A 12,738-nucleotide genomic window follows, 5' to 3' on the forward strand; every position below is an offset into this window, starting at 1 on the left:
AGAGGTGTTTTATGAGCTATTTTGGAGCGAAATCATGACTCTCGTTAAAGTAAACTGGAATTAAATATCAACACTCAAAAGGTATCTCTTTTTGTGCAGAAAAAAAAACAAACAAACAAATTTAGCCAAAATGACAGCTCGTAACACAAAGCAGATTTAATTATTTTTTGAAGATTTCATTCTCGGCCCTTGGATGGTTCGGCACTGATCGAGTGCTGAATGCGGTCAGATTGACCAAAAGTGATTCTTTTTAAGGAGGAAGGTGAAAGGAAGAAATTATTCTTGCCTCCAACTGGTGGGGCAGAAGCAATCAACAGACTCTTGACTCCTGCAGGGAATGGCGTGCAATTCAAAAAACCATTTTCAGGAAACTCCTTTATATTGCACCGACTTGACCAAGGGCTAAGGGTCAGTGCAGGGGATTAAAAGAGAACGAAAGAGGACACAAAAGTGGGATAGCTTCTCCGGTCTCACTCTGTGTGGTGGGTGTCGATCTCCTGGAAGAGGTCAGCCATTTCCTCAGCACACAGCACGTCATCTTCAAAGTATGCCTTGAATTCCTCGAAGGAGAGTTTTCCATCATCTGCGGAGAAGCAAGCATCAGGTTTGAAGCATTCGTGCACGCTAGGACACAAAACAAGGCCGTTTGTTGCACATCGACTTAATATTCATGAGGATTGGAAACTGATATTACTGCTTCAGTCACAGCAAATCATCACCGGACATTCCCTCATCTTCACCTTTACCATTCCTTTGAAGTATCCCTGTAGTTCCTGTCAATCGACTGTTAAACCAAAGTATAATGGCAAATATTTCCAAATAATATACTCCTCTTGCTTAAGGCCCAGTCACACCTTGACGTTTTAGCCAGCTTCTGCCGATTTTTGGAAAATTTGTGTAAAACGCTGGTACACGTCGAATACGTTATGGGTACGTTTTGTATATGTTAAAACCACGCTGAAAAACACTGCCATAAGTGGTAGTACGCTGGCTTTAAACGTTGAACTTTTGGGTTTTCCTCGAATTTTTACGACGTATGCCGGCGTATGACTCACACGTTCCGCTACGCTGGCCATAAGTTGTAGGCACGTTATGCGATCGTTGACACACGTTGAAACACGTTACTTGTAAGTTACTCATAAGTCGAAACACGTCGAGGTTTCTAAAAAACTTTTTCTAAAAAGAAAAAAAACTTTTCTTTCGAAAAACATATTTCTAACCTATGAGTAACGTTTTGTAAGCACGCTTCACAAACGTTGTTCACACTTTGCAACACGTTACTTGAAAGTACGACTACTACTACTAATAACATCGACATCACTAAATTCTCTCGAACTACTACTACTGATACTAATAACATCGACATCACTAAATTCTCTCGAACTACTACTACTACTACTACTACTACTACTACTAATACTACTAACATTGACATCACTAAATTCTCTCGAACTACTACTACTGCTACTACTAATAACATCGACATCACTAAATTCTCTCGAACTACTACTACTAACATCGACATCACTAAATTCTCTCGAACTACTACCGCTACTACTAATACTACTACTAACATTGACAACACTAAATTCTCTCGAACTACTACTACCAGCATCGACATCACTAAATTCTCTCGAACTACTACTACTGCGACTACTACTACTACTAACATCGACATCACTAAATTCTATCGAACTACTACTAACATCGACATCACTAAATTCTCTCGAACTACTACTACTGATACTAATAACATCGACATCACTAAATTCTCTCGAACTACTACTACTACTACTACTACTACTACTACTACTACTACTACTAACATTGACATCACTAAATTCTCTCGAACTACTACTACTGCTACTACTAATAACATCGACATCACTAAATTCTCTCGAACTACTACTACTAACATCGACATCACTAAATTCTCTCGAACTACTACCGCTACTACTAATACTACTACTAACATTGACAACACTAAATTCTCTCGAACTACTACTACTACCAGCATCGACATCACTAAATTCTCTCGAACTACTACTACTGCTACTACTACTACTACTAACATCGACATCACTAAATTCTATCGAACTACTACTAACATCGACATCACTAAATTCTCTCGAACTACTACTACTACTACTACTGCTACTGCTACTGCTACTGACATTGACATCTACTCAACATGGAGTCTGGAACACTGACAGGTTCCTCCTGTGAAGCCCATTTGTATATAGCAATTCCCCTTAACGCTGCCAATACACCATTATACGGTAGCTGTAAGTTAGAAACACGTTCAGTAAGTTCTGTGGTCGTCCGGAAGACGTCAATCAAATTCGTCTACATACGCCAATGTGCGTTTGAGATACGTTACACATAGGTTCAAAGCACGCTACTAATAGGTTCAAAGCACGTTACTCGTAGGTTAAAAATTAAGTTTCGGGTATGGTAAACATTACCTCGACGTGTTTCGACTTATGAGTAACTTACAAGTAACGTGTGGCCGACGTGTGTAAACGATTGCGGAGCGTGCCGAGAACTTATGCCAGCGTATGCGGAACTTGTGAGCCATACGTCGAGTACGTCGTAAAATTTTCAGCATGCTTGAAATTTCACGACGTACTAGACGTATCACGTAATATGCCAGCGTACTTCATTGTTTTTCATCGTGCTCCTTATGTATACACAACTTACCCATACCGTATTCGACGTGTCCCAGCGTTTTAGACACATTTTTCATAGGTCAGCATACGCTGGTTAAATCGTCAAGGTGTGACTGCAATGTTGACACTTCCAATTTTCAGGCGGTTATGATTTAAATTTGCGTGCGGCAGGTTTTTAACAGAGAACGCCACGAGTTCGTCGGCGATACGTGCAGCGCGCTATGACTAAGTTAAACTATCGTTGGGCATAGGTTGTGAACGCCGACAACAGGCTAAGCATTCGTTGGTATAAGTTATCTTTAACACAACGAAACGTTCTGTGCCCGTTACTAATACGTTATGCATACGACCAACACGTTATGAATACGACCAAAACTTTTTTAAAAAACCTCAAAACTTCAGGGTACGCCAACGTTTTACGTGCATTTTTATACGTTGCCAATCCTGGCTAAAACGTCAAGGTGTGACTGGGCCTTTACTTATGGAACTTCCAATTATGGTCTGCAGCTCAAGATGTGGTTTTCATGCAAATAAGAAGAGGATAATAAAAGGTCAGAAAACAGTGAGTACACCACTTTCATTTAAAGCTACATTTTTGATTGCTCACTCACTCACTCGTAAGAAACAGCCATATTTTGTGTCTCAACATGACTATTGCAGAGCAAATTTAAACAAGCACATGTTATCTGGCATGTAAACCCAATACCTGTGTGAACACACGCACCCAATTGGATAACTTGCAAAGGCAGTTGTAAAATGGGTATTCCCATTTTGTGTGTGTGTGTGTGTGTGTGTGTGTGTGTGTGTGTGTGTGTGTGTGTGTGTGTGTGTGTGTGTGTGTGTGTGTGTGTGTATATGTGTTGGCTGTTATCTCCATATGCGGGTTTCAGAAGGTTGAACATAGTCCTCCCAGGTCTTGGAGTATCCACCTCCATTTCATTAAGAGGGGAAGGGGATGGGGTCACGATTCATGGACCAATCTGTGAAGTTGTGTTGTTCAAAGTTTTGCTCCGAGGGCTCTTTTCAGGATCGTCACCGAGCCCGAGACAGCTTCCAACTGCAGTTTGTTTGTAGTAATATTCCCAGGAATGGTTTTTAAGATCTCTGTGAGGTTCTTCTTCATCAATCCCGTGGCTCCAATCATCACTGGTACAATTTCAGCGCTCCTCACATTCCAGGATCTTTTTACTTGATTTTTGAGATCTTGGTATTTGGTCATTTTCTTGATTTCTGTGCTTAGGCCAACATCTCTGAGAAATGACACCCCAATTAGCAATGCCTTTTCTTCATTTTTCTTGATGGGATCATTTACAATGATTCGTTCTCCATCCCAGTTGAGCTGACCTCTTCTTAGCCATTCCATTGAACCTTCTTTGTATTTCCTCAATCTGTCCAACTGTTTTTGATATCTTCCTGCTCTTTTGTCGTTCTCCCAGTTGTCAGTCGTCATTCTGTTGATATTTCGCTTCATATTTTTCTTTCATCATTTTTGCAATCATTAACTACACTACCAAAGGTGAAGGAGGTTATGTTTTCACACCTTTTGGGTCGCCTAAATAGGTGACCATTATTGTCAGTAATTCTGTCTGTTTGTTTGGATGTTTGTTCGTTTGTAATCAGCATAATTGGTAGTAAACGTGGGCAGATTTTGACCAAACTCGGGGGGTAGGTACATCTTATAACCTCGTGCTTTGGAAATTGTGATGGTTGCTAGGGACGCTTTGGTTCCCTAGCAACAACCGAAAAACCTTCAAAAAATCGGTACCGTTCACGCGAAATCAATTCCGAAAGCCATTATCCCACGTAGGGTTATGAAATTTGGCACGAATGATCTACAGGTGATGCGCTATCAAATATATTCCGTTTTTGTGATATATGGAATACTTTACCTGCAGGGCCCCCTACAATTAGGGTATGCGTGAAAATTGGTGAAAATTGAAGGCCCCCTAGCGACCAGGTGAGTGCATCGATACGAATGAAACTTTCCAGGTTCACGGTACTCAATGAGTACTACAACTTTGCCTCAGGACATATTGACCGATTTCGCTTAGGTCAGGGGTCAAAGGTCAATTAGTGCAAAACTCAATAATATGCGAGAGTTGGAGGTGCCTTCGCGCCAAATGCTACTCCTCCTAGGGTTATCGGCGGATGGTCATGAAAATTCACACCAATCGTCTGGAATACATTGTGCACAAACGATCGAGCCAGATTTTCGATTTAGATCTTTGTTCATCCACAGCACCCCCTCGAACTTTGGGGATTTCCGATTTCAAACCGCATTCTCGGTACTTTTCATTCAAACGGATACCGAATAGTTATCAGTAGATGGAACTGGATGAGATTTGATATGCATAATCTTAACGTCATTCCCTATCCGCTATATGACATCCATTTTGCTCTATATCTTATAGTTTCCATGCTCGGCGACCCATCGCCGCCTACCGGCCTGTTTGTTTGTTTGTCTGTTTGTTTATCTGTTTGTTTGTTTTTTTTATCCGGATGAAATTTTGTCGACAGGTTCGGTGTGTGGCAAGGACAAACTGATTAGATTTTGGTGAAGATCCGGATCCGGATCCGACTGCTAGAAATTTTAGAGCAATTCTTCACCATTTAGAGATAGGGCGAAAAATGATATGTCGCACGACGTCTCAAAAAGTGATGGACGGATTCAGATGAAACTTGGTGGACATGCTGGGTGTGTGGCAAGGACAAATTGATTCGATTTTGGTGAAGATCCGAATCCGGATCTGGATACGAGAATAATTTAATTTTAAAAGTAATTCTTCACCATTGAGAGACAGTGCCAAAAACGATATAGTACTGAATAGCATGAAAAATGTATTGGGCCTGATGTGTTCTTGTGGATCAGGTATTACGTGGCAGAGGTATGCGCTCCACCGAGTACCCTTCGAGTTGGGACTGTATTCATTTTTGTTTCGGTTTCACATGTGACATCTTCCATTTGCACCTGTCTTGGGAAATTTTTGCAAGGTGTGTCAGGGTTACCTTCTCAAGGTTGCTGTCTTTGTGTTTGCATACAAATTTGATTCTGTATTTTGTTGAAATTTTCACGTATTCAGCCAGTGTGACAGATATCATTCTGTGCACTTGGTGGGTTCCATCAGGCCGCTACCTCCTTCTCGTCTTGGCTGGTACATTCTGAGGATGCACTGATTTTGTACAACATTTTGTGGATGGTGAGGAGTTTCCTTGTTTCGATGTCAAGTTTATTATTCCACAGCTGTGTTTGAATACCGGTATTGAGAGTTGGCTTTGATTTTGTTTCTCGGGGTGAGATATGTTTTCAGAATCTGCCTCGTTCTATGCAAGTATTCTTTGGCAATTGTTTTTCGCATTTGTTTGTGACATATTTGGTTGTGACATATTTGGTGGCCCTCTTCTACTCCGAGGTATTTGTATGTTTTGTTGTCTTGATCCTGTATTGTTGTATCTAGGTCGATTATTTCACTAATTACAGTTCTTCTACTAATTTTTCATCATTTGGTGCATGGAATTTTAGATAATTCATGTTCAGTCGCTATGTCACCTTTCCTGTCTCTTTGGGTGTTCTCTTTTTTTTGACATTAGAGTGTATCCGTGTCCTTGCTCATTATTGAGGTTGCTCAGTGGGTCCAGTGCCATGCAGAACAGGAGGGGTGAAATGCTGTCACCCTTGAAGATCCCGCAACGTATATTCACTCCTGGTATTTCGATCTTTCCTTCTACGTGTTGCAGTATCAATGTGGTTTTCCATATAGCTCCATTGCTTTCTCAATCGGTTTGATTATTTGGGGGTTGATCTTGTACAATTCCATGCATTTTATTATACACGAGTGTAGGACACTATCCAAAGCTTCTTTCTCGTCTATCCAGGCTGTAGACAATTTAGTTCTTCTGGTTTTACAGTTTATGAGTGTAGCCTTGTTTAGTCGAAGGTGTGTGTGTGTGTGTGTGTGTGTGTGTGTGTGTGTGTGTGTGTGTGTGTGTGTGTGTGTGTGTGTGTGTGTGTGTGTGTGTGTGTGTGTGTGTGTTTGCGCACGCAACACATTACATTTCACAAGAGTTTCGCATATTTAACAACACTCGATGTATCATGGACGGATATCTACAGCGTCACTGATTCTTCACCTTTTAAGAGACAACAGGAGTGGAACAGCTGGTTTGCAATACATTTTTCCTTTATATGATGTTTGCAATGACATGTACGAGGGACGTTCAAACAAAGTCCTCGGAAACAACATACTCACAATAATACATTGAAAATTAATTAAAATCTTGACACAGGTGTTTGACATTCTAAAGCATGCACATTTGGTAACTTTTCCCAACTTGTCCAAAGCAATATTGTATAATGTACAGTATGTACAATATAAGTGCACGTATCCATCGTTTCCTTTAAATTTCTGTATGTAGTGTGGACGGCAAACCTGTATCAGCACACGTACCGTTTTTGTCTGCACGTCGAAATATCTGCAAAGAATATAAAAATTCAAAATTCAGAGATTTTTCCAAGCAAGAAACAAGCTGGAGAACATCTATTTAATAAATAACAAATAGTTGTTTTCACAAGAATCAGGATTGCTTCTTAGCTCGAAATACCCGAGTGAAATTAATGAAATAAATGGAAATGTTAGTAGCAAGCGCACACCTGCGCCTCGCCCATTGTCCCATGAGCGCTCACACTATACCTGCCCTATAATGATGCTCATCAGAACATAACGAGCGGTCCCGACCGGCACCGAGCCTGATAAAAGTGACACGTCCGGACCCGCGACTCGCACAGCATCTCCAGCCCTGCACGCGCCACCATGCAGACGTCGGACGCACACTCGCGCTCGCACTCATCACAGCAGGACTCGTATGACTCCACGTACGTCCTGAAAGACGGACAGTCCTCTGGGTACCGGCAGAGGCGATGGATCAACTACGGACGGCCCCGTCGCTACGGCTTCCGACCGGGTGGTGGCTGGTTTCGCCATGGCTGGAGGAACGGAGGCTGGGGTGGTGGTTGGGGAAATGGACAAGGATGGGGTGGTGGAGGATGGGGAGGTTGGGGAGGTGGAGGAAATTGGGGAGGAGGTGGTGGCAATTGGGGAGGAGGTGGTGGAAATTGGGGAGGAGGTGGCGGAAATTGGGGAGGAGGTGGTGGCAATTGGGGTGGTGGTGGAAATTGGGGAGGTGGAGGATGGGGAGGAAGGTGGAGACGCAACAATTACAACGATTCGTGGGATGGAGAGTGGTTGCCTGTGACTGGGTGCCGAGCTTGCGAGGAGGAGGCAGCGGCGAAGAGTGGCGACAAGAGGTCCCACAGGAAGCACAGCAAGCATGGAAGCTCCAAACACGACGGAGACTGGACCTGGAGCAAAGAGGGCTCCGAAGACTGGGACGGGGACCGAGGCAGAGAAGATGGCTGGAACGATCAAGAAGGAGCCGAGGAAGAGTGGGATACGGACCAAAGGAGGGATGGGAGGAGGAAGAGGAGCAAAGAGAGTAAACGAGAGAGGAGAAGAACTCCGGAATCGAGCGATGAAGGGAGCATAAGCAGCAGCGATTCGGACGAATCTAATGAGAAAGACAGAAGAGATGCGAGAGACAAAAAGAAGGAGAGGAGGAGAAGCGGTGAAGACTCTAATGAGGAGCAGAGGCAGAGTGAAGAGAGAAAGGAATAGAGAAGTCTCTTACAAGCGAAGGAGGGTCTGACGTCACGAACCGACGCACCATCCATCCCTCATAAGATCGAGGGACACTCCACTCGCGCTCCCTGTACACGCAAAGACCTAAACACACGAACATCCACGCACCACGAGAGAGTGACCAGCACTAGATCCAAATGGTCGAAGATTTCCAACACTCCAGCAGCAGGATGCAACGTAAGATCAAGCGGCATGCATCAACAAACTCACATCTGCGGAAACTGCAACCCTGATGGTCCTCCAGCATCAATCCGCTACGTCTTACCACCGAAGACCTGAGACTCCCGGTTCAAATCGTCTTTGGCTGGTTGTAAGGCATGACAGGACGTGGTCACTCGTGTCGATTTGTAACAATTGTAAGAGCAACGATTGTCTGCTCCTTATCGTCTTTCACCTATTTAACTGCACAGCAAGTAGAAGTATAACCACGAGGGGCGTTCAATAAGTTCTCGGAATGAGAAACTCGCAAAGGTCCAAAAAGTGCAAACTTTCCTTCTAAAAGTACATATCGTTGGAAAGGAAATAATTAAATAAGTAAATATTTGCTCACTGATTATATCGAAAAAAAAATTTAAAAGTTGCTTTTCTCGGACCATCGTTTGAGTACCTCATTCCGAGGACTTTTTGAACAGCCCTCTCGTTGTGCTAAAGCTCCTTGGGATAGAAAATAGGCTTTGCTAAATATTTCAGCGCACTCCCACCTGTAAATTAGCATTGGCTACCACCTTCCCAAGAGGAGGAGCCCCTAATATACGACGGAATAGACTGAATGTAATTTTTGTAAAAGTTCCCGGGTCATTTTGCAATGCTGTTAATCCATCCTCATGCATCGTTTCAAAGTACTCTTTCTCTTCCAGGTTTATTCAGTTGTAAATGCTATCTGATCTCACATCGTGCACCCGATGTGTGTGTGCCTCTTGTTTCATGGAACGAGGTTTTTTTTTACAAAGTTTGAGCTCATCTGGGCGATTCCGCTGGGTGCTTATCTGTGTAAACAAGTGCGGAGTTTTGTGCTTGTTTATTGTCACCAAAAGGCTTCTTTTGCCGCTCTTCCTTTTAGCGTGCACCAGTCATGAGACTTGCTTTGTCATACATATATATATATATATATATGTGATTGTATATGAAGGATGAAGGTTACAATGATTGTTTGTAACGAAGCACCCTGCTGTGTTTACCAGGCTGCGTGATCCACCGAGCTGCCTAATATGTTTGCCTCTGGATTATGACATCGTCCAGTTCGACGAATCAGATGCATGTACGCACATTACACGCACGCACTTTGCACGTATACGTGTACACACATCGGGCAAGTGGACGTATATGCTACGTGCATGTACGTATGCACGCACCTTACATGCACATAGCACCATGCATGCGTACATACATTGAGCAAAAGTGTAGGTATGTGCAGGTGTACCTACATGCACACACAAACATATATATATATATATATATATATATATATATATATATATATATATATATATATATATATATATATATATATACACACACACACACACACACACACACACACACACACACACACACACACACACACTCCCATGCCACACCTGGGAAGGAAAACAAATAACCACTGTATGACGTTCGGGCAGAAATAGGAGGTGGCAATTGAGGGGACGGCCAATGACGTCACATTTTGGGTCATCAAACCAAACAAAGGGTCAGGAAATGAGGTCACAATAATCATTGCCAGACAGCAGTACCCACAATGAACAGCAAAACAAGGACACGTACAAACGACATTTCCTTCCACCCGATGGGGATAACGAAGTACAGCATGTATTCATTCACATCACCTTTTGCTAATTAATTCCAGTTTCTATATTCCGTATGTAATACATATTTTGAGTGTTCTCAATAACCTTTATATACAGTATGCAGGTGGTTAATTATTTCATTAAATGTGTGGTCTACTGTACTACTGGATATTAACTCTCATCGTCGTGTTCCACTGGATATTGGTCCAGTGTATTGAGGAACTTTTCCATCATTAACTGTATATACACCATTGCAGTTTCACCATACTATTCCCAAATGGATGTATTGCCTTCCGGTAAAGAGAGTTTCCTTTACATCGTTTGCTACATGAGAGTTTTATCGAGAAAAAAAAAAAAAACCCAAAAACGAGCCGAACATTTAAATGATTTATGGTTCATAATCCCTCGATAATAATGATAATAGCACTGCGGTTTGGGATGTATACCTTCCAATGCTTTCCACCCATTTCTGGATTACAATCACCTTTTGTAAAACTGAAAAGCTTGAAATAAGGAATCTCAATACAATGTGATAATTGATACTTTGTGAAAAGATCAGTGGATGCATGGAGAGGAATCTGTATGAACAAGATCAACCCATGATCAATTAAAGGAGATGTGGGATGGGATGCGGTGCGATCATACGGTCTGTTGTGTGTTATAGTACACAATGACATCTCATAATACGAGTGCAGAGCTTCATCATTATAAGGTTGGCCGGGATGACATTCGCACGGTTTTTGGGATGCTTCGAGTTCTGGCATTCCTTCTGTCTCTCTCTGTCTCTGTCTCTCTCTCTCTCTCTCTCTCTCTCTCTCTGTCTCTCTCTCTCTCTCTCTCTCTCTCTCTCTCTCTCTCTCTCTCTCTGTCTCTGTCTCTGTCTCTGTCTCTGTCTCTGTCTCTGTCTCTGTCTCTGTCTCTGTCTCTGTCTCTCTTTCTCTGTCTCTGTCTCTCTCTCTTGCTTAAGCTATCCTTGTGTAGCCCCCACCAATAGCAGCCTTTGGTTCAGTGAAGGGTGAGCTCTAAGACAGGAGAAAAAAAAATCAACTTTGCATTTCACATTCATTTTTTAATGTGTTGATGAAAATCTGCCCTTATTCACCTTTAAAGAATTCCAAATCACATTATTGTTATGATATATATATATATATATATATATATATATATATATATATATATATATATATATATATATATATATATATATATATTGTTTGCATGACTAGCAAGATTGAGCTTCAGCAAAATGTTATGTAATTACTTAGTAACTGATCGCTTGAACTTCCCCCAGTGAACTGGATTTTTCTGAGCAGAATGATCCCATGCTGATTAGCCAATCTTGGGCTGATCCATTCTGTTTGTGCTGCTGGTGTTTGAAGGATAAATTCATCACTACAGATATGTATTAGAGTGCTATCCAGCAATTTCATGGACGTAGAGTGAACATTTTGAAATAATCGTATTCTGCACAATGGTATTAGCCATTTTATTAATCTGTCCATCTCATATAAACATGAACCTAATCATGTTCACATTCTGTGTTACGTTTTGATGTGCTTCCTATATCCTTGTTTATTAAATAATTTCTCTGATTTTCATATACATATTATAGCGGCATCCTCCTGTAGAAGCACGGGTCCTTCTATATACGAGTATCTTGTGTACGTGCGCATGGAATCATTCAAAATGTCTGTGATGTCAGTGATTAATAAATGAATGCATTGCTCGTGTACGACTTGAAATTGGATGGCACATAGACCGTGTATACCTGCACGCAATGAGTAAATGAGTTATACAGCAAAAGAACATGAAGTTTTATCCACTACCTGATCCGTTGGACTTGCCATGTACCTGAGTGAGCCATCTCAAATGTCTTCGTTAATCTCCAAGAAAATGAGCACGTACATCTCAGGCAAATTCTGCAACATCTTATCTTTACTCAATAAAAAGCAGGATTTACTGCAAATCTAAGATGTTTTCAACATCATCTTCAGGGAATATTTGATTGTACACCTAACGACATCTGTGACAGTGCAGAAGAAATTCTGATTATATCAATAATCATTGGTTGGGCCGAAGGGGTTTCTAAGCCACAGCCATTGAACAGCTGGTGGAAAATTGTGCCAAAGGCAAGTGTGGTTGTTAGAGTGCTCTCCGCCATTTGTTTGGATGATTTGTTATATTGTGATATATGCACACCCATACCGACGGAAGTTTGTGTATTTGGTTTTGCAAAGGTATGAAAAAAATATTGTATCACATTAATGGATTTGGGCAATGACTCCTATGATTTGAACAACAAACAATGGCTGCAAAAAAAGTAACGCAGTTTTACATCTTCAAGTCGATGGAATTGCTTTGTTTTCTACTTATTTAATTCTTTGAAATTAATCGTTTTCTGCACATGCTTTCAAAATCAGACCAACAATTCCATGATGAGTCCAATGCATCAATGTACCCAAGTCTGACTGTGTGTGTACGCGTGTGCAACTGTGCGCGTATACGTATACATATCAAACGTACCTCCTGACTGTTATGGTGAACATCGCCGCGGATTATGTCCCACACGGTAAAACCACATAATCCGCAAAG

General features: G+C 41.7%; 1 protein-coding gene across 7 annotated transcripts in view; it reads right to left on the reverse strand.

The window, feature by feature from the left end:
* LOC147017654 (N-terminal EF-hand calcium-binding protein 1-like) overlaps positions 1 to 8,921 on the reverse strand; it is a 101,754-nt gene extending 92,833 nt beyond the window's left edge. For 3 of the 7 annotated variants that reach the window (XM_085847397.1, XM_085847393.1, XM_085847392.1), the window contains exons 1-3: positions 7,544 to 8,921; positions 7,115 to 7,139; positions 475 to 583 (exon numbers count right to left, since the gene is read on the reverse strand). In XM_085847397.1, the coding sequence (XP_085703523.1) occupies positions 475 to 583 (109 nt within the window). In that variant the 5' untranslated portion in view covers positions 7,115 to 7,139; positions 7,544 to 8,921. Of the gene's footprint in view, positions 1 to 474; positions 584 to 7,114; positions 7,140 to 7,357 lie in introns of all 7 variants that reach the window. The other 4 variants (XM_085847398.1, XM_085847396.1, XM_085847394.1 and 1 more) reach the window with 3 other exon arrangements.
* Between the last annotated feature and the right edge of the window lie 3,817 nt (positions 8,922 to 12,738).

Source organism: Eptatretus burgeri, chromosome 11, assembly GCF_056783735.1.
Source record: "Eptatretus burgeri isolate ZD-2024b chromosome 11, Ebu_testis_v1, whole genome shotgun sequence".
Taxonomy (NCBI): Eukaryota; Metazoa; Chordata; class Myxini; order Myxiniformes; family Myxinidae; genus Eptatretus; species Eptatretus burgeri.